Source organism: Apis laboriosa, unplaced genomic scaffold (genome assembly GCF_014066325.1).
Source record: "Apis laboriosa isolate Shangri-la unplaced genomic scaffold, ASM1406632v1 scaffold1_cov151, whole genome shotgun sequence".
NCBI lineage: Eukaryota > Metazoa > Arthropoda > Insecta > Hymenoptera > Apidae > Apis > Apis laboriosa.
Genome location: NW_025222279.1, coordinates 4,388,153 through 4,412,356, shown reverse-complemented (window position 1 = coordinate 4,412,356; position 24,204 = coordinate 4,388,153). Strand labels below are relative to the sequence as shown.

Here is a 24,204-nt window from a genome sequence, read left to right as displayed (position 1 = left end):
AGAGAAACGTAATTAACGTATCCACGTGGATACGAGTTTCCTTTGAGAAAATTAAAGGTATTGATGAGAGAGGTTGTTGCACGATGAGCTCATGCAAATTCGTGGAAATTGTCTGATACAAGTTATTCAATTATTGAGACGTCAGACTGTTAGGGAAAATTTGGACAACGTGAGATGAGTTGAGAAACGGTTATAGAAGTTATGGAAGTTTGGATTAATATAAATAACATCGAAGGAATTAATAGATTTATAAAAATTAGATTTATAAAAATTTTTAGTTTTATTTAGAATCGAGATAGGAGAAGTTCAATCGGTTTGAAACAATTTCTTCAGAAATGAAAAACGAAACTTTTATCTCTGCGACATTGCTTATAGAGAGATATAGCAATGATGCATCAACACTGCACCTTTTTCCAACTCTATAAAACTTAAACTTTGTGAGAATTCAAAGAAATTTGATATTGAACTTCGAAACTAGACTCCGTCCCTGGAGTCACTTATGTAACATCGTGATCTTATCGTGTTACTCTTATTCAACTTCATTTTTTATTAATAATTCTATTCGATATTTCTTCACTTTTTATTGGTATAAAAATGTAAGAAAAGTAATATTAAGAGATCAATGCTGAAATCTTTTTTTAATGTATTATTATTATTAATTTTTAATCACAAAAAAGCAAAAGAAAATCAACAAGACGATCAAATTCCTCTTCCACGATAAAAATGATCACGTAATAAGTGTCAATTTATCATCACACATTAAGTATATTCGTGATATATATGTATATTGACTAGAAGGAATTATCTCTTTCTCTTCCTATTTTGTATCGATTTCTTTTTTCTCTTTATGTCACGTTGTCATCATTGTGGATCGTGTCTCGAAACTTTTATCCAATATTTCCCGATACTAGCACCGGAAATTGATACGTCGACAGAATCCCTTGGATTTTTGATCTCGGGCATTCTTTCTTGATATCATACATAGGATAAGACGTGTTATTTTTCTTATATGAGTTTACGATATTAAAAAATCCCATTTTCTTAAAATTTTTACATAAGTTTCTTTTAAAATATGTGGAAACTATGTTTCCTTTTTTTTTTTTTTTTTTTTTTTGATTCAAGATCGATTTAGAGATTTTTATTTGGAAAAAGAACGAAGATAAAGGTATTAAAAAAGTTTTCATTATTATATAGTTTTTCAATATTCTTACACTTCTCGTATCTTTCAATATTATATCCTGATTCAGAAGAGAATTATTAGAAAATTAATTGCTGAATATCGAGAGAATCTCTCTTGGAGAATTTACGTGGCTTGATTTTATCAGTTTGAAATAAAAATTATTAAGACCATCTAAAAATTTTGCGATTTTAATTAAAATTACGCGACACCTCGAAGTTTGGGCAAAGTTTGTACGATAATTATGATTCACGCAATGGTTATGAGTTATTTCCTCGTACCTGACTCGTTGCGCTCTGGTCCAGTGATTTGGCGATGCACCACATGGTGATAAACAGAACCGGTATACCTGAAATTATATCGATCTTGTTTATGCAAAATATATTGACAACGAGTCATCACACACTTGACAGAATTAGAATAACTTATATTCAATAAGTTACAAGAAATGAGATTAATTTTTATTATTTTTCTTACGTTAAAAAGAAAATTGAATAATTGATATTTTCGATCAAGAAGATTTTTAATAATAATTAAAGCGAATATTATTAATTAAAGTTAAAACATTTGTTACAAAATTATTATAAATTACATCTAGGATAATGGAATTTCTCAGATATCTTTGAGTATTAATCGATCAAAGCTCAAAGTGTATATTCGTAGTAAAATAGTTCAACAAATAGGGGAGGAAATTAAAGGAAAGCACTTTGACATAACATACTATGAGGGATTATAGGAATGACGAGCGAATTCATCTTCTTCCCTTCCAAACTTCATTATTTTATTCATCGAATCTCGTTTCTTCTTCGTTAACTTTTATCATCTCTCGTACTTTTTTTCTTATTCTTTTATTCAAATTTCTTTCTTTTTTTTTTTGCATCAGGGATACGTGTGCAGTATATAGCTCAATATTGATATTGATTTCGGTCGATATTGATTTCGGAATGCTTCCAATGGAAGCAGGATATTCTCGATTATTAGAATAACCTTCGCACCTCGTGTGCGAAATACGAATTTTGCAAAAAAAAAAAAAAAAAAAAAATAGTCACAGTAGAGGTTACTCCTCGTGCAACTTCCTCTTCCTTTTTGACAGCACGAAATGTATAAAGCGTTGATGATACTCTTGTTTCTTCGAGTTCTAGCTTCTTCGTTATTCCAGATCCAATGAAAAATCGTCAATTCCGGATATTCGATAATCGATCTCTCGAAATTTTCATTTCTACATTCTCGTCATTTCGAAACGATCTATTCGTTGAAAAAAAAATTAAACGTGCGATATTTTTGTTGTTCGTGACATTTTATTACGGTCTATTTTTTTTTTTTTTTTTTTTTTTTTTTTTTTTTTTTGAAAAGAAAAGATAAAATCGTGAGACTTTACCCCAGCCTATAATAAGACACAGCCTCAACTTGATATTGTCGCCCGTGAAAGTCTTTACGACCAACAGGTATAGATAGAGACCTGAAAGAATAAATGTGCGATTAATATAAATGGATAATAAAAATGAATAAATGAACGAATGAAATTTGTAACAGATATTATTCGGAAAAATGTGAAATCGATTCGAATGACGTAATAAGTGGATACTCGAGAATTATCGAGAAATCGAAAAGTGTGATTACCTTCGACGAACATCCAGAAATAATTGGTCAGTTGGAAATAATGAAACAGTGACAGGAAAGCGATACAAGTCGGTACGTCGGGTTGCATCGAGACCTGGAAAAAGCGATCGTTCGATTCAAAATTCCCGCCAGAATTATTTCGTAAATGCGATTGAATGTTTATGTAAAAAAAAAAAAAAAAAAAAAAAATTCGAAGAAATTTTGTTGAACATTCCACGTGTATATATTTTATTCTTCATAATGAAAATTTATGTTTCTACTTTAGAGAAAATAATTTAGCATTTTAATTCAGTAAACGAAAATATGTTGGATAAAAAATGTATCTTTTTTAGAAAAACATGAAGTTGGGTTTTTATTTTTTTTAATTTATATTATTTGAATGAAGTTGTTGAATTACTTTTTTTTTTTTTTTTAATAAAAAGACGAAAAATTTAATCAATACACTGCATCGCAAAATTATATTTACTTTGTCTTATTTCATTTGTTTTATCCGCTTCAATAATTGATCTAATTATTATTTATTTCATCATGGCCATGACTTTTTTTTTTATTCGATCACAATTACTTTATTCTACTATTTTTACTCAATTTCTCGATTTAAATTTACTTATTTTTATAATATATTTTATAAAGTAGAAACGGATAAAAAACATTTCTCATTATCGTTATTAATAAGAAGTTATTTCGTTTTTTTCGTACTTTTTTTTATTTCGTACTTTCTTTTTTTTTTTAACACAATTTTAACATCGTTAAAATTCTTGTTAAATTATAAAATCTTTAACACGGGGAATAATTTTTTTTTTTTTTTTTTTTTTTTTCTCTCATCCATCCCGTCTGTTAATTCATGTCACCGAAAGCATAAAAATGGCGGATGGATTGGTAATTAAAAGTGGCCGGTGAATTGAATTTTACACGGAGGCCAATTTCATTCGTTCGTATCGGCCTTTTAATTATCGAAAAACCAAAGGCGTATCGGCCATTTCGCCGTAATTAATTTTCCTTTCCACTGGGGCTCGTTACCGCGACTATCAGATGTTTCGCCATCGACGAACAAACATGTTTCCGGTCACGTTGGCAACTAGCTCTCATCGGTCAAGAAAGGAAATCATGTAATTCACCGATAAAATGTAAAGCCCGCCCCTGAAATATCCTTACAAACTTTATTTTGAAATTTTAAATTTGGACTTTCGCGATCGAGATCTCGCGCACACTTTCGTATTTTTTCCTTGAATTTTTACGAAAGTAACGTAAAGTTAATTTTCGTTCTAAATTATAAAATAATTATTTTCACGAGCTTTTGCTAAAAATATAAAATTTCTTTCCGGTGAATTTATCTCTTTTTAAAGAGAAATCAATTTTGAAACACTGTTATGAAATTTTGTTGATGATACGAAGAAATATCGAAATGGAAAATGTGATAATAAAATTTCACATTGTTTTTAAAATATCAAATTGAAAAGAAATCGGAGAATAAAATAACAGAAGAATGATAAATGGCGAAGAAAATATTTGTCGATATGAGGAAAAGGAATAAAATATAGCATACATACGCGAAAATTTCTTTTGTTTAATGTATCTGATATAATATATTATTTTAAATCGTGAATGTTATTATTGTGTAATTCTCGTTGATAAATCGAATTAGCATAATTAACTCGATGGAGATGTTTCATAACTCATGCATATTTGCTGTTATAACATTTCATGGGTTATTTCAACTTGTTTAATAAAGGAGAATTATATTTTCAAAGAAGGTTTCGCGAATATTATAAAAATTATAAATAAATGAATATAAATAAAGAAGAAAAATACAAATAAATCGTGAATAAGATATTTTATTTTTTGCTTCAAATTATTCATTATAACTTTCAGAGTGGTCAATTTATCATTTATTTGAATTTCACGGAAAATTTAAATTATCGGTCATTTTTTTTTTTTAAGAGATTCTATTCTAGTTTTACGTTTCAGCAACAAGTGGTAGCAAATTCTCTTTGTACTGCATCAAATAAATATCTTGAATATTTTCATTTTCTTTAATTCCTTTTCACAAACATTGATGCATGATATATATATTTTTCAGCGAATAATTGTATTTTATTGTAGAAGAGAGAATTTTAATTCTAAAATTTCAAACGAAGAGAAAGAGAGAATGAGAGAGAGAGAAAGAGAAAAAGAGAAAAGTTTTATAAGATTTCAAAATTAAATTCTTTCATGGAAAAATCTTCTAACTGGATTAACCTGATTTCTATGTCACAACGTAATTTCAACATATTTACATTTTACATTATCATTTCGTCACTAAAATGAAGCAAAATGAAAAAAAGCAAAATTCCTATTTATTTATTTTTAATTCGATTTCTTGAAAATTTTTAACATCAAGTGATTAATTGCTTATTTTTTTTTTTTTCGAAAGAAATTACAAATGCATTAAGGAATTATCCATTAAAAAAACATAGCATTTTCTATGAAAGTACCTGCATCACGTTGTTTAGAATCCACATAAAGTCTGCGAGGATGTAGGTGAACATCAAGTTAGTGTGTATGTTGTTCCTAATGCACCTGAGTTCCCTGGAAAAGAATTAAAGTGATTGTTAATTAATTTGAAACTGGGGGAAAAAAATTAAGCGAGACAAGTAGTACAGACAGTCATTAGGCAACTAAAAATGTAGATAAAATAATTAGAAAATACTTAATAAATTAAATAAATCATTTTAAAATTTAATAAATCATTAGACTAGTAGAAAAGATCAATATATGAGCTTTAGTATCCCACTTGTGATTGATCGATACTACTTTTCCGACTTATACTACTCGGTTGGCTATAACATGTCTGTTCTACTTGCTCGATCAATAATTAATTTATACTACTTGACTCATGATTTTTTTCTAGAGATCTTTTATTTAGATTTTTTTTTTCGGAAGAATAATTTAATTAGATAGAAACGTTTCTTTATATCCAATTGATCACTGATTAATTATTTTATATTGAAATAATAAAACAATTTTTTAACAAAAAGTAATGATAACAGCTTCATACGGATTGTAACGAAAAAATTCGTAACAAAAGAAAATTGGTTCTACAAAGTAGAAACAGGTTTTGTATATTCAGAAATCCTTTGTAATCAGTGCACCCAGTGGAAACTAACAAACATAAATCATAACAACCCTTTACAAGTAGAACAATTTTAAGCAAATCTGTGATTCTGCATGTTGTGGAATAAACTCAATTAGAACTAGTTCCACGGGAACAAAATGATTGTTTGAGTAATAATAAAATACATTTTTTTTTAAAACGGTCTTTTTTTATGAATAATTTTCGTATGTTATGCCAAATATTATTTTTCGTTCATTTTTTTTTTAAATAATTCAATCTTACAAATCCTAAAAATAGTAAGATTTTTAAATTAAATTTATCTTTATCGTATTTTTCCAATTCCAAATAAATAAATAATAGAATTTTTATTTTCGAAATTTGATAAAAAAAAAAATTCTCTGTTATACATTCAATTGAAATTCTTCTCCTATTCTCTCATCAAATCACGTCTTTTTTTTTTTATAAAAAAAAAAACCAATATTCATTTTTGCAAAAATTCAATTTAATAGCAAAGTTAGTCTTGTAACACAACATTTCATTATAGTTTTCTAAACTACAATTTTATTATTACAATACAGAGTAGGAAAATTATTTTTCATTGCGTGATATTAAAGTGAAAGTTTGCATTGCGTTTATGACTTTAGTGAACGAGAAAACTTTGAGAATAAAAACTGTGTAAACGTTTTTTTCACGTATAAAAATATAAAATATAAAAATATCCACGTATAAATTGTATTCAATTCAATTCAAGGAACACCGTGAAAAAGAACACGGATACTCGAACGAATAGCATTCCTCGATTTCTACTTTCCTTTCATTTAAGTGGATCGTTTTCAACACAGAGTTGATACAAAGGACGGAAGGCACGCAATTTACTTGTTTAAAGGGACGATTGTTTATTCCAGCCAAAGGAAAAACGAGAGGAAATAGAGGAAAACATTATTCCGTGCGTAAAAATATATCGAAGAGGGAGAAATTGGCTTTCACCTTTGGATTTCTTAACATTCGAGATCTTCCCTCCCATTGTTATTGTTATTCGTAATTTTCGATTTTAATTAATAAGATTTTTCATTATTCAAATTTTAACTAAAATTCCTCGCTTTGTTATTCGATTTTTATTCCCAATAATAATTTATTTCTCGCGCTATTGCCTGATAATGTAATTGAATACTTTGGTTAACCGAAATCCTACTACTCAAAGCTTTAATATGTCATGTACACACACAACGGGATATGCATGCAATACGATATGATACATATTGGATCGATAAACAGAATTATATAAACATGTAATGTAAAATATGTAATGTAAAACGTGTAATAGTACAGGATATTTTAAAATAAGCAAATAAGCAAAACATTGTTATATATGTAGAAAAATAAATTAGAGGAAAAAAAGTCTTTCTTTTTTTTTCTTAGTTGATTTTGATTTCAATGCAAATTATTTACATCAATGTTTAATTTTTAATTTCTCTTTTTTCTTCTTCTTTCAATTACTTAAATCTTCACGTTGAGTAGAGTTTTGAAATGATATTGAAACAAATGCTTTTTCGATTTTAATGCAAATTATTTACATCAATGTTTAATTTTTAATTTCTCTTTTTTCTTCTTCTTTCAATTACTTAAATCTTCACGTTGCATAGAGTTTTGAAATGATATTGAAAAAAATTCTTTTTTCTCAAGATATTCAGTACGCAACAGAAGAGAATTGACAAAGACATTTTCTACCTGTAATAAGCTTGGCTACTTAACCAATAAACCAACAATTTTTCCTTCTTTCGTAAATTTAAAATCCCGTAATTTAAATGCCGCGTACGGGAGAATCGTAGGTACAACGAGGAACGAGGTTTCACGAGGAACGAACCATTTGCCAGAACCATGATTTACGTCCATGAATGTCAGCCAACGATGTAATTCCTGAATCAGATATGGCGTAACGCTCGTGTATTGCGTTGTGTTTCGCGAGGATCGTTTCAGCTGCACGATATTACGAAGACAAAGGAGGAGACGATAATTTCTCGTTAAATTCCTCCCGATTTTATCTTCCCGTTATCAGGACGTAACCGTTTAGAAGATGTATATATTTAGAATTATAAAGTAGAAGCGTTAATTTCGTCAGATATTAATGACGGAATTGGAAATAGTGGACAAGAAATGAAAAAAGAGCTGCTACTTTTAATCTCTCAGTGTTATCCTTTTCCTTTGGCATGATTCTATATACAATAAATAAACTACACTTCGTATAAAGTAATTCGAATTCCAGCAGAATTCGTATCATACGAAGTAAAATTTAAAATACTTCATCTTCCCGCCAAAAATTTTTTTTACTCGAAATTTCCTTTTTAACCCTCATAATATAAATCACCATTGTTACGAAAATTATTCGAGAATATCGATGATTAAAAAAAAAAGAAAAAGAAGATTCGAAAGACATTCGTGGATGCAATGGAATTCTCGTAAAAACTCGTACGAAATTATTTTTCGCAAGATTTCGCGCTTAAATTCGAACGAGTCGTGTTTTCATCGAATGTATTAAACCGTACATCGTTCTTTTCATTCGCACAAAACCGATACAAAAGTATCTTCTTCTCCGTTATGTAACGTTCAATCGGGAATTGGTGGCACGAATTTAAAGCAAATTATCCCGAGGTGCGCAACATCCATTGCTTTTCAACAGCCGCGAGAGTGGTTGCCTTGCAAAAGCCCGATTAATTGTTAAGCGTTCATACGGCGCATAGGATGCAATGGACGGAGAACAAAGGAAGAGCGTATCAAATAAAACACAGGGAAGAGGGTCCCTGTGGTAACGATGCGAAGAAAAAATCTGCTCCTGATGATATAACGTTTCCGCTGTTTTCTTTAATCCTTTCGTAAATCAACGATTCTATTGTTTCTTCCCAATTTTTATTCCGTGTTTTAATAATTTTTATTATCGTTATTCATTTAATTAGAATTTTCATTCCCATATTATACGAATTAATAATTGTAGTATAATTGAATAATGTTTTTTAATAATTTGATGATGATGTATTCAGAGTTTTCTTATGCATTTCGATTAATATTATTGTATTTATTTATAATCCTTGTTACATTAATGGTATTTTATAAGTGATTATGCATTTTACGAAGAATTTGAATGTACAAAAATCTGTAAAATGCGCATGACATGAATATTCAGTGTATGCATGATATTTAAAGAATAAGACAAATCTATATTTAAGCTCCATTTCATTAATCCACTCCATTCTATATATCCATAATGTATTTATAAGTTCTCGAGATTGACAATTAAGAACGAAGAAATGCAAAATCGATCAAGAAAAATACATAAAATTATATATAGAATAGAGAAATTATATAATAGTTATATTATATAATTATAATATATTATATTATAATTATATAATATAATATTTATTAATATATAATATAATATTATATTATAATATATTATAATTATATTATAATTATATAATAGTTATATTATATAATAATAGAAAAATTATATATATATATTATACATAGAATTTTATTTCGATTATGACTTGATATAATAGATAAAAATTTTATCATAATATAATAAATAATATAATAAATAAAATTTATAATATAATTTTATATAATAATATTGTATACAATTGTATACAATTTTAGTATACAAGAGCCTAATAATACATCCGGAGTGAAAATAATGAATTTTTCATATGGAAATTCGTTTCAAATTGCAAATGCTCTTAATAAAATATCCGTGTTCTCGAGCACTACACTCGGTATATATTCCTCGAATATGCCGAAATTTCTCTTTGCATGCGGGATTTTGATTTCAAAGCTTAGGAAGAGATAATTACACTCGGCCGACTATATATCTCATAATGCCGACTAATTACCTCCATATTGAGGAGAATCGTGATATCGTGAATTATTATCTTTTACTTGTTTACGATTCCACGTATAATATCCTTTCCACGTTTTCTGATGAAACTTGAACATAATTTCGAATCTTTTCGTTTCGTGAAAATATCGGTTTCGAATTATTTTGAAACTTTTTTATGAAAAAAAAAAAAATTTTTTTTTTTTATTATATCATACGCGAGTTTGAAACGTCATCACTTATTTATTTTCATTATTAATTTAACCTACATCAGATTTCTCTATTATGAACTATTCACATAATCTACTATCCATCTTGCATTAATCTACGACTAGGATAATAGTCATCCATTAGATTGTCAAGCTTACATTAATTTACAACCCCAAGTAATGTCTGTAAAATCATTCGTGTAAGCCAATGTGAATTTAAAGGAGATAATATAAAAATAAATAAATTATAAGAAAGAAAATCTCGTTTCAATAAAAATAAAGATACATTTCAATCAATTTTCACGTTCATCAAAAAAATAACAAGTATCACAATTCATCGTAAATCTTTCTTCAAAAAGAGATATAAAAGAAATATAAAGAAATTTTCGAACGATTAATTTGTTTCTCTGAATTTTGTCAACAAGTGAATCTTGTAATGCATTATGACGATACATAAATCTCCAACGAAACTTTCAATCAATTTTTTTATGTATGATTACGCTGTTGACTCGTATCGTATAAATTTAAAATCCAAGTGAAATTGCAAGACAATCTGAAAGAGAAAAATCATAGGAGATTCTCCTATGATGTATAAAGGAATTGGAATCTTTGCAATCGATCCATTGCAATCGTACATTTCGACCATCGCATTAGCCTAAAGTGTTCCTCGGTTAAAAAGCTTTACTTTTCAAAGGAACCATTTAGGAGCGTGCGCCTCACGGATAAAATTGAGAGCAGGTAGAGTGGAGGAGAAAAAGAAAAAAAAAAAAGAGAGACTCAGGAGGGTGATTCATGGCGATAGGAAGCCATGAAAAAAATTGACCTAATATTATATGCAAAGCGAAACTGAAGGATTACGCGCGATATGTATGTGTAATATATTATAGGTGCATTTTTTCTTATTTTTTTCCCTCCATTTTTTTCTTTAATTTCGTACGCGAATATATATTTCCTTTATTTGAATATCTAAATAGCGTATCTCGAGTGTCTTTCTTTTACGAAGATATTCGAGAAAAGTGGTTTGTTAAGAGAAAAAAATAAATAAATGTTTTTTATTTTTCATTTCGAATTTAAATTTCATGAATTTATTTTTTTTTTTTTTCCTTTATAAAATTGGTTATGATTAAATTTACTTTTTCAGAATTCCATTTCTATTAATTTTTAAACTTCGTTTCTTTAGGTTTTGTTTCAGAAGAGAAATAACAAAAAGATTATTATCGTTAATCTATATATTAAAACACTGAAATACAAAAAAATTTGAAACAATTAAAACAAAAGATTTATCTCTGTATCTCTGCTTCAAAATTTTTATCTCACTCACAGTTATAAATTTCAAATTTCCAGTTATAAATTTCAAATTTTTTGTTTTCGATTTTCCATCTCGTATTTCCCATAAAAAATAATAAAAAACTTTTCACCGCCCACGTATCAAAAAAAAAAAGGGAAAAGAAAAAGAAAAGAAAAGTATAACGATCAAAACGAATTATTTCAGTTTAATCTATCCCAATCGAATTTCCATGGCACAATCTTTTCAACCCAGTTATTTCGCAGTTCCGCTCATCCCTTAAAGCTAGTTTCCACGCGAAGTTAAATAATAACGTTTTCAATGCTTTTTTGCTGGTTTTCATTCGTTCTTTTAAATATATATAGTTTTCATCTTTGAAACGATCGTTCCTCTCGTTCCACGAAAAAAGACGTAGAAAGAATTTATTACATTATTTTGAATTCCTTGATTCGGCGATGGTTCAATTTCCGATTGCGGTGGAAACTCGATACAGTGTGGTTAACAAACAATGCGTCTCTGCCTTCTCGTTCGTTACCGCGCAAGCGTGAAAGATTTAATCGCGTTTTCCCTTTGTCAAGATGCAGATCGAATCGTGCGCGGAATATTCGCGAGGGAATATTATTTATCGATTTCGCGATGCATCCGCGTCGCGCTACATTTTGGATTCCGTTTACGAATTGATATGGAAATGAGAGGAACGGAATATATCGTCTTTCTTTGTCGTCGAGCGCGGATATTTTTAGACAGAAATTAAAGTTTGAGCGCGATGCTGATTGAATTTGTGCGATGGAGGAATTGAATAAATATAGATGTTTTTGTGAGTTTTTTCTTTGAAATTTTTTTTTAAATAAGTGGTTAAAATATCATCTGTTAAATGTTAAAATAGTTTGATTTTCGTGTAAATTTGGTATCATAAGTTAGAAAACTTTAATCGATTACAATGGAAAAAGTTATGATTCATAAGTTATGATTCACTTTATGCTAATCATCGCTTTTCAATAAATTTTAATTCTATCTTGAAATTTTATTTATTTGAACATTGATTCGAGCTCGAGAATTAATTATTACATTTTTCGTTAATTTTTGCTAAAAAAAAAAAGATTAATTAATTCTATATTCATCCAAGAGAATTAAAATTAATAAGAAATATTGGAACACGAAAAAATACATTTTTTTCATCAAAAATCCATCTTTCTCCGGTCAATTTTTACTTTTCATATGGAATCAACAAGTGCTTTAATGGAGGAATAATGCTACATCTATATCACTTACTTGCAATACAGAAAAATGGAGACAGCGATGATCAGGGTGATCAACGAAATGCTATAACCGACGAAATATATAGTCGTCGAGATAACCTCTGCACCGCCCTCGATCGCTGGCTCGCGAAGATTTCGACAGAGGCTATAGTTGCTATAATTGCTCCAGACACCGTCTATCCTGCACCAACGACTCGCGTTCTCTGAAAAAAAAATCGAGATCGATTTCTATTAGTTTAGCATTCGCGATTTAACGCTTTGTTTTTCTTTCTGAGATTACGTTATCGACACTCGGTAAAGAGATTCGTCGAAAAAATTACTGAGCATAAAAATCATATAAAAATTGAAGCAATATTTCCGGCAGAAGAATTCGAAAGATTTCGTGAGGAAGATTCGACGAATTATAATTCGCTGGTGGAATGGTCATCTTTGATTTTTTATAATATAAATGTTTTGCATTCTCTGAATTGATTTATATTATTGAATATAATACAAATGAATAAAATTATTTGAATTTGATGTTTGTTTTGTTTTTAGTTTGGGATCACGATTTATTTTTTCTTTTTTATTGTTTTTTGATTGTAGATTGTATAAATGATTTACGAGAAGCTACTGTAGGTAAAAAAGGACAAAAGTAATATAAATACTATAAATTAATTACATCAATTCTTCTTTTATTATGATTTTAAATATAGATATAAATGTAGTATTTTAATTAAAATTAAATTTTAATTAATTAAAAAAATTTCTTTCTCTTATATTACAAATATTACTATCTTTAAAAAGCAAATATTATATTATTGTTTAATGTTTTTCCATTTTACATATTATTTCATATTCTTCACACATTAATTAATGTAAATATATCATAATATTCTTTTTTCCCCCTCGATTTTTTTTTTGTCTATAAATGCAATATAATTCTTTAAAGAGTGAATTTTTTAATGAATAAATTTTGTAACGAGAATGCAGTAGAATGTCTAAATGGAGGTTAAAATCGACAAATTTTCAGGGTAACGGTGTCAGAATATTTGCGGAATCACAGTTATCTGATATAATTCACGGCTATTAAAAAAATGTTAATCGATAAGACTATGGTAAAAAGGTCATTCGACGTAAAACGAGTTTCTTAATTTATACGAGATACCGATCTTTACCATTTTTCTACTCAATAATTAAAAGCGATTTCGCCGTTCTACGACCAATTTAACTGTTGTTTTATTCCATTATTTATTCATATTCGATATTTGAGTTTCTCTATATTTACGTCGTAAATAAATTTTTAAGATCTTCTATTAATTAACCCATCACTCAATCTCTTTTATTATGGATTTACAAGCTATAAGTTTTATTAACAATTAATAAAATTATTAGTTTGAAATTAGATTTCAAGTTGAGTATTGAAAAAGATTAATTAATCGAGTAATCGGAAGAGAAGTTATAATTGATTGCAGTTTTTCATTTTGACGGAAGAAGAATATTTTTCCTATTGTTTTTTAATAAATATTTGATGATAATATATATATATATATATAAATACATTTTTGAAAAATAACCAACAAATAACCAATTTAAATATTCTTCGTTCACATTTATGAGCTAAATTATAAATTATATCACGTATATCCTTGTTTTCGCAAATGAATAACAACAAATTTGTAAAAATCCTTCAAATATAATTTTCTCAGAAGTGAATACAATACAATAAGAAAATCTGTAATTAATAAAAGGGGGAACGAGTTTAACAGGTTTAAGCAATTAAAACAAGAGCGATCCTTAATTATCCACGGATAATAGTCTTGTGATTAATGAAGGAAGAAAAGTTTGAAAGTGAGAAGACTTATCGGCGCCTCGTTTCTATCTTTTAATCGATCGAACGAGAGAACTTGTAATTATTGCCATTTATTAAAACGTTAATCAGAGAATACGAGAACAAATTTAAAACTCTCTTCTCGATTCATCGAGATTATTCCTCCAATCCAAAGACGTTTCGAAAATTAATTATCAAGATACACGGATGGGAACTAAATCGAATTATCTTTGTTTTTGTAGAAAGGTACAACAATTTCGAGATTTCCACGCGAGAAAACTTTATCTCGTGAGTCGTTTCCTTTGTTCCGAGTTGGATATAATGTTTCTTTGGAAATAAGCGGAGGCAAGTTGGTTGGAAAAAGTTTCCAGGCCGGATATAATATTCTATCATTTTGCTTTATATCACAAGAGTTATATAATTCTTTTCAGTAAAAATCTCATAACCTCGTGTCGCCTGTAAACCTGTACATGTTACATACCCTACGTGTATGGTTTTACGACACGCTTTTACTTTCAAAAATTCAACAAAGGATATCTTTGCAATATATCTGTACAATGTTACGATTGATCGTAATGATTATGTGGTGATCCTTTGAATATTTTTAATAATTTTTAATAATCAGAAAATTTTAATTTAAAATTGGTAAAATTTCTTCTTCTTTTTTCCCACGAAGAATCAGAGTCATCTTTTAATCTTTTAAATTATATTTCAGAAATAATGGACGAGAAATAAACGTGATTTCGAATTGTGACATCTTTCATATCGAAATATCTCGTTTTCGATCGATATGGCTGATCTCTACTACTACCTAACCAATGACTATCTTATTCTACTCGTTTGATCACGACTATCTCGTTCCTATCGAGAATTGGACATTAGTCCATTGAAAAAATAATTAAAAATTAATAATAAAATCATAAAATAACTTAAAAAAAATTTAAAAGTTACTTTAAATAATTATTAAAATTCTTGAATAACATTTATTCGTAGTTATTATAGTTGATCTTTTCATCTGATCTCGGTCATTTAGAATTAATATTTGCAATTATTATTATATTTTGAACAATAAATTATCGGAATGACTTATGAAAATAATTTTATTCGTAACTTCGATTATTAAATTTTCACTCGTCTTTATCATCTCGTTTGCCTGACAAATGACCGATCCACGCTACTTGCCTCGCAAACGACCGACTTATACTACTTATTCAACTTCTAAAACTCTTTCTCTTTCTCTTTCTCTCTTTCTCCTCTCAACTAACAATCCTATCCAACACTCTGCACGACATCGAATCCCAACGTTGAAATCCCCCATTCGAAATAAAATGTAGGAACAGCCGGCGAACAAACGTTGAAATTTCAAATTTTTCGTTCGCGAAAAGTTGTTATTGGATCAAATTTCGTCCCAGAGGCGCATCGTCGTTGCCACTTTACTTTGTTTTTTTCGTTATTATACGACAGACACGTCGCATTCCAGTTGCCGCGAAAAACATCCGGTTCTTCCTTTTCTCGAATGGCAGGTCACGAAGGAAAGAGGGAAGGAAAGAGAAACGGATACACCTGGAAAACATCTATCTAATCGCAACGTACGAACTAATTCGTCGCGATACAACTATCGATTATCCGGACACGATCAATCTTGTGAACGATTTTCATTTCGTTTTGCGTGGAAATGGAAAGCCCTTTCCGTACTCTCGTTCTTTTTTCTCATCCTCCCCCCCCCCCCCCATGTGTCGTCGAGCAAAAAGCAACGAATCGAATAACAAAATTTAACAAAGAAGCCCGTTCGAAACGTCAATTTTGTTCCTTTTTATCCGTTGGATTTAATTTTAATAACGTTGACATTCTTCCTCGTTGCGAAAACGAAATAAATGCTCGGAGCTAATTTCCATTTAAATTATCGATCGCTTCGTGTGTGTTTTCAAAAAATTGATATAAAAAAAAAAGAAAAAAAAAAAAAGAACGGGCCAGGTGTAAAAATTTATGCGAAATTTTCAATTTATAAAATTTATAAAATAGAAAAAAAAAAAAAAAAAGGAAAGAAACAAAAATGCAGCGAGAATTTTAACCGAACGGCAAATTTACAAATAATACTAGACGCGTTATTGGGAAATATTTTCGTTGTTGTGCAAGTTCAATTGCCGTCAACTTTTGACATTTATGCCATCAACCACTGTTCATCGATAATTTGCTTATTCGATGCTTCGTTTCGAAATATTCAATTATTTAGAATCTATAAATAGGAAAATTTGTATGAAAATTCATTTTTTCTTTTTTTAATCATAATCAAAATTCCAATAGTTATCCTTCTTAAAGAAAAATTTGTCGATAATCGAAAGAAATTCTTCTAATTTTTCAAATAATTTCCAACATATAAGGTATCGGATAATATCTACATTTTTCGAATTCTTTCTATTGGAATATTTGAATATCAAATATGATATTTTTCTTTGAAAACTTGAATCCTTTTTTCTAGATTCATTTATTAATAAAATTTAACAATATTTGACAAAAAAAACTTTTCACCTCGATTATTTCTATTCTACTTAAACGGCCCCCCTTTTTCCTACTCTATTTTTATTTTCTTCCTTCTCTTATTCCACGACGTGTCCGACCAATTGCTGATCCACGCTACTTATCTCACTTCGAGACAAGAACAGACATCAAAATGATAAAAGTCATCGTATAAATATAAAAATATCTTGATTGATTTAGCTAAATCCACGTGCAATTAAAACTTAAGAAAAATATCAAGCGTATTTTCTTATTCTTGATAATAAAATGATTATATACATCCATCCAGACAATCCTGTATTTTGTATCTCTAGCTAACGAGATACGAACCGAACTATGCTTCCTTTTCAAATTTTTCCCTCCGATCCTTATCGTTATTCTCCTCCTTCTCATCCTTCAGCCGGCTTGTCGTCCATAATTGAAATATCCCGTTTTACGGGGAAACGCGAAACTTTGCTTCCGTTGCCAGGGGCTCGATCATTATTTGCCCATAAAATGGAAAAAGTTAGTTTTGGTTTGAAAAGGGGCGAAAGGAAGCGTAAACCAACCGTTTTCCTATTGTGACGAGATTAACCGCGTGGAAATTGTAGTCCCTTCTTCCATCTCTATGGCCACGAGAGCAAAATCGTGAAAGTTTCGAGATAGTTTTGCTCGAGATCTTTGCTTAAACTACTCGAGACATTTATCGGACATTTTCCAAGAAATTTGAAATATTCTTTTGAAATGGAAAATTGAAAATTTCAACGAACAATTTTTCGACTTTGGAAACAACCCAAGTGGCAAACATTTCTCGTATCATCTTTCGTTCACTTGATACAAAATTAAAAATTCGAAAAATTTGGAATGTTGGAAAAAATTCTGAAAAAAGATGAAAAGATATATATATATATATATATTGGAGAAACTAATTTATGATATATAAAAATATATGGAAGCGATTTAGAGAGAAAGAAAAGAAAAAATTACTTTTAGAAATTAATTACTTGCTTGCTATATAATTAAAGAACAAATCTCATAGTTAACCCTCCATTCTTCCATCCTCGTGATTCTCCATTATCTCGAAAAATAGAACAAAGAAGCTAATTCAATGGAGCTAATGATCTTGTTTTCCTAACCATTATCTTTAAAAACTTGATCCTCTTTAAAAGAATATATCATTTTTGTTTTTCCACCATACAATATTTTGTTCTCCACGAGCACAAGACACAAATTAGATATTAAAATCAAAACGAGTATAACAAATAGTTGATTTGTCATTTAAATTACTATAAATTAAAACTTGGTGTATGAACAAATTTTAAATTAACTTACGACAATCAGACGTACTCAATTCAAATAGTTGTCATTAAAACTGCTCGAGTTATAATTATACAACATATATCTTCATTGCATAAGGGATTGCTCGCCACTTCGGCAAAACAATTCCACCGTTAATAACGTAACATTGAAAGTATAGCCAGTAGGAAAATTTAATTAAAACAGAAATTTAAATTTAATTAATTAATTTCATTCCGGATGAATCACTTAATCTCTTTGAAAAGAAATTATTCAGAGTATATAAGTCTAGAGAATATAATTTTAAAGAAAAATTTGCTCCAAGATTATTTCCTTTAAAAAATTTCTCTACGAATCATATTTTCTATATAATTTACAAATTGATCAATTTTTGCTTACTTCTTCGTAACGTTGAGAGTATAGTACGAAAATTTAATTATGTAAAATAGAAATTGATTTCGTTCCGGATGAATCACTTAATCTCTTTGAAAAGGAATTATTCAGAGGAAAATAAATCTAGAAAAAAATTTGTTTCAAAATTATTTCCTCTAAAAATTTCTCTATCATTTTTCTAACATAATTTACAGATTGATCAATTTTTGTTTGCTCACTACTTCGATAATGTTGAAAGTATACGAAAATTTAATTATTTAAAACAAAAATTGATTTCGTTCCGGATGAATCACTTAATCTCTTTGAAAAGGAATTATTCAGAGGAATATAAGTCTAGAGAAAAATTTGCTCCAAGATTATTTCCTTTAAAAAATTTCTCTACGAATCATATTTTCTATATAATTTACAGATTGATCAATTTTTGTTTGCTTACTTCTTCGTAACGTTGAGAGTATAGTACGAAAATTTAATTATGTAAAATAGAAATTGATTTCATTCTGGATGAATCACTTAATCTCTTTGAAAAGGAACTATTCAGAGGAAAATAAATCTAGAGAAAAATTTGTTCCAAGATTATTTCCTCTAAAAATTTCTCTATCATTTTTCTAACATAATTTACAGATTAATAAGTTTTACTCTAGTTCAAGTGTTAAATCAATCATACGTTAAATCTCTCGGTATATACAGGGCAATGGATAATCTCAATGTACCAAGTTACCAAGCTAATCTCAATTTCAAAATGATGAATTAGCTGGCTCAATGCGTATACAGGGCGTTCCAAAAAAGAGGGAACATCCGTTAACTACAGATTTCTGAGGTAATTTCAAATAATGTTTTCCTTTTCAGAAACTTTCGTTTGCTAGCTTTGTTAACGAGTTATTACTAAAATAACAAAAAAAACAAAAAAGTGTGTTGAACGTAACAAATATTTTTTATCAATAAAAATTTATTATATCGCGAAGGAAATAAATAAACTATAGTATTCGATGTAACAAATACTTTTTTATCGATACAGATTTATTATGTCACGAACGAAATAAATAAACTATAGTATTCGATGTAACAAATATTTTTTTTATATCGATACAAATTTATCACATATCACCAACAAAAATAAATAAATATAATATTCGATACTACACTTTGTTGCATGAACTTGTTTATGCTCGTTACGTTTTAATCACTCGTTGAAAAAAGGAAAACGTAAAAACGAAAATTTTTCTGCAAAGGAAAACTTGTTGCTTGAAATTACCCGAGGAATACCTTCGGTTAACGGACACCCTGTATATATCTATACGTTTCAATTGGTAACATGATTCAACTCAAATATTTGTCACAATTGTTTCGAATTAAACTTTCGAACGAAGAAATTGTACAGCAAGATCTGGGATACGTGAAAACTGTTTTCATTTTTCACCGATGCACGCATTTTTTCCCAACTTTTCATTATGCGTCGTTCGCATCGTTTACCTTTTGACGTTGACCGAAGTATAAAAATCGGGCAACAGCTCGACTCGACTCGACTATTTACTTTTAAGTCGTCTCTTACACGGTAGAAAAATATTACAACCAAGCTTTCCAATATCGATCGTTTGGTCTTTTTTAAATCGAAGCGACAACGTCGAACATGTTTCGAGTTGTTTTACAGAACTTTTAAATTTTACTTAAAAAAAAAAAAAAAAAAAAAACGACAAGTTAAAAAAAAGGTTAAAAAGTTAAAAATTAATTTTAATTTTAATACGTATTTTAATTTTAATACGTATTTATATACATCTCTGTGTACGAATCATCACAATGGATTCTTTCCTGCGTGCAATTTCTCGAAGCGTAAGTCATAGGTACACAGAAACAAGACGTTAACACTCGTAACGTATTCCGGTTTCAAAGCAATCCACCATTTATAATCCATAATTCTACCTGATCCGGAATAATTCTCGGATCTAAACCCTCTACCCAGTGCACGTGATCGATATTCATTTTGCGTTGCACGCTTATGTTTCGAAATACAGACGCACACAGATACAACGTCATGTCACGTTAACCCGTAGAGATTCGTCTCTCCGTGTTTGATGAAACATACGCAGAAATATGAAGGAAAGAGATGAAAGAGGATGGGCGAATCGAATCTTTTTCAAAAGTCAATGAAAAAATTTTTAGAACGAAAGGATTCTTCCTTCGATCCTTCTCAATTCATTCCAATTCCTTTGGGATTTCTCCAAATTTCTTCGTAATATTAATAGTTTTCACTCCTTGGGTTGTCTCCTCGAACGAATCAATTTGATTTGATAAGCAAAAAAGATGTTGTTTGAGATTTTTTTTGGATGATTATTATTATTTTAATGATTTGCTTCATGTATCGATTTGATTCAATTCGTTCGACTATTGTCTCTCTTATTCTACTGTTTTCATCAATGATTTACTTATATCACTTATCCTGTCTTACGTTACTTGTCTGACTAATAACTGTCACATTCCACTATTTTGATTCACGATTCACTTATTCAAAGTTGGGTATAAATCCAAAGTTGAAGAAGTAACCAGTTAAATATTTTGAATAAAGTTACTTTAAATGATTATTAAAATGCTTGAATAACATTTATTTGTAATTAAGTTGATCTTTTCATGTAAACTCGATCATTTAAAATTATAATTATTTGAAATTATTGAATTATTTTGAATAATAAATTATCGAAGTAATTTATGGAAGTAATTTTATTTGTAATTTCAACTGTTAAATATATTTCCTTCTTGTTTGATCATGAATATCTTATTCCATTTGTTAATAACAATTGTTTTTTTCTTTTAAAATATCTTGCAAATGATCGAGTCACATTAATTATTTCACTTCGACAGAAACGATAATAATTTAATTTTCTTAATCCACGATATACACCAAATAATTTACAAGTAATTTGCAACGATAGAATTTATCATGTTGACGATTCATATGTTGCATTATGATAATAACGATCGATATACAATGTCCTTCATTCGACGAAGATCAAATTAGTCATCATTTCATGGAAACGGTGAATATTTAAACATTTCCCACCTCTTCCTCTCGTAATTTCCATTTTTGTCCCTTTCTCAGTCGCAGATCAAATATTTACCGCCGTGCTCGATGTGTCTCAATCGAAACATCGCTGCGCTTTTTATAAATATTTCCAGCTTATACACCGGAAAAGCTAGTGAGTGACATGGCACGATTAATATTTTTGAAATTTGAGATCTGTGTTACATAATATATATATATAAAATCTAAGAATATTTCAAAAGAAATATTAAGTGAAAAAAATTAAAAAATAATGAAAAAGTTACATAGACTCTTTTCCAAAAAGATAAATCTTCTAGCTTTATCATATTATGTTATCTAATTTTTGTATCTAACCTAACTTAGTAGTTATGTTACTCTTTCCCAAAAAGATAAATCTTCTTTTAGCTTTATCATATTATATTATCTATCTTTTGTATCTAACTTAACCTAACTTAACCTAGTAATAGTTACTTTTGTCTAAAAGGATAAATTTTCTTCTAGCTTTATCATATTATATTATCTATCTTTTGTACCTAACTTAATCTAATTTAATCTAGTAATAGTTATCTTTGTCTAAAAGGATAAAGGATTTTCTTCTAGCTTTATTATATTATATTACCTAACTTTTGTAATCTAACCTATTCTAATCTAATCTAGTAGTAGTTATTCTTTTTCAAAAAGTTACATAGACTTTTCTCTAAAAAGATAAATCTTCTTCTAACTTCATCATATTATATTATCTATCTTTTGTATCCAACTTAACTTAACTTAATCTAATAATAGTTACTTTTGTTCAAAAAGATAAATTTTCTTCTATCTTTATTATATTATGTAACTTTTGTATCTAACATATCCTAACCTAACCTAGTAGTAGTTATTCTTTTCCAAAAAGTTACATTTTTTCTAAAAAGATAAATCTTCTTCTATTATATTATATAACTTCATCATATTATATTATCTATTTTTTGTATAACTTAACTTAACTTAACCTAGTAATAATTACTTTTGTCCAAAAAGATAAATTTTCTTCTATCTTTATTATATTATGTTACCTAACTTTTGTATCTAACTTATCCTAACCTAACCTAGTAGTAATTATTCTTTTCCAAAAAGTTACATAGACTTTTTTCTAAAATCTTCTTCTAACTTCATCATATTATATTACCTATCTTTTGTACTCAACTTAACCTAACTTAATCTACTAATACAATTTAATCTAGTAATAATTACTTTTGTCCAAAAAGATAAATCTTCTAGCTTCATCATATTATATTACCTAACTTTTGTATCTAATGTAACCTAACCTAACTAATCTAACTAATACTCTTTACAAGAGAAATAGATTCATCGATTTCATCAATAGAACGCGAATTCGGTCTTAATATTTCATGGAAGTTAACTCGCGTTGTAGTTGCGATTGTAATGGTATGTACTTCAGAGGGGAATGATGGAATGGACGAACTTCCTGTACATTAAGCAGAAATGACAGAAGTGCTTAGGTACGAAGCGGAAAGCATCGAATACGTCTGTTTAAGATGTAACGTTCATTGATCCGTGATAAAGCAGATTTTAGGAATACATGTGAAAGGTTAAAGGTTAAAGACGATTCAATATGGCGCGCTTTAAAACACGATATATTTTATGAGATTACGAAATCGAAAAACTCACTTTTTTTTCAAAGCAAACAGAATTGTGAATATTCATAGAAGATATAACGAAGATTTGTTTCCAAGGAAATTTTTTTGAAAATTATACAACACCAAAGTTAAATATAAATTTAAATTTAAAATCGAGCAGTTTAGTTGATTTTATTTTTTAAAAAATTCTCTCAAATTTGCCAAGGAAGAACAAATATCTATCATAAAAGGAAAATGAAAAAGCGGATTTTCCTCGAAAGTTCTCTCGATTTTTGTTGACTAATCACAAAAAGAAAAATCCACGTTTTAATTAAAACACGCAACTATAGAACTATGAGTTGATGTATGTTGTTATCCAATTAACGAGAATTCTAATTGCTAGATGACAATACATATCTGTCTATGCTTCGAGATATGTAGCTACGAAGTATCGATCAATCGTGTCCAATCTCGTTAATCTCTTGTGTTCGTCTCTATTTCGAGTCGAACAATTTTGAAATATTCACTATTTTAAGTCTATTATATATACGAATTAAAGAACGAGACAATAATCGAATCAAACTCGATTAAAAAATCGAACATCTCTCGAAAATTCGAATATAATCGCTGTATGTAATCCAAATTTGTTTGTACTTTATCCAAATCACTGGATAATGATTATATGATTTCGTTGAAAAAGAGGATTTTGTTTTTTGGAGAGACAAAAAATGATTAACAAGGATAATATAATAAAACTCGTTATATCCCATTTTAATTATACTATTTCGAGTTAAATAATTTTGAAATATTCACTATTTTAAGCCTGTTGTGTATACGAATTAAACAATAAGAAACAATAATCGAATCAACGTTTAGAACTCGATTAAAATCGACACACCATCTCTCGAAAATTCGAATATACAATCGCTGTTGTGGCGATCGATTTGGGTTTTTATCCAAGTCATTGGATAATTATGTGATTTTTATTAAAAAGAGGAGAGACAGAAGTGATTAGCAAGGATAAACAAAACTCGTTATACCTCA

The 24,204-nt window shown here is 28.7% G+C and overlaps 1 protein-coding gene across 2 annotated transcripts in view; it reads right to left on the bottom strand.

Moving 5' to 3' along the window:
• The window catches only part of LOC122712359 (diuretic hormone receptor-like), a 64,724-nt gene that overhangs the window by 6,814 nt on the left and 33,706 nt on the right, over window positions 1–24,204 (bottom strand). For both annotated transcript variants that reach the window (XM_043931930.1, XM_043931931.1), the window contains exons 2-6: window positions 12,529–12,718; window positions 5,272–5,365; window positions 2,798–2,891; window positions 2,556–2,636; window positions 1,459–1,526 (exon numbers count right to left, since the gene is read on the bottom strand). In XM_043931930.1, coding sequence (XP_043787865.1) covers window positions 1,459–1,526; window positions 2,556–2,636; window positions 2,798–2,891; window positions 5,272–5,365; window positions 12,529–12,718 — 527 coding nt within the window. The remainder of the gene's footprint in view (window positions 1–1,458; window positions 1,527–2,555; window positions 2,637–2,797; window positions 2,892–5,271; window positions 5,366–12,528; window positions 12,719–24,204) is intronic.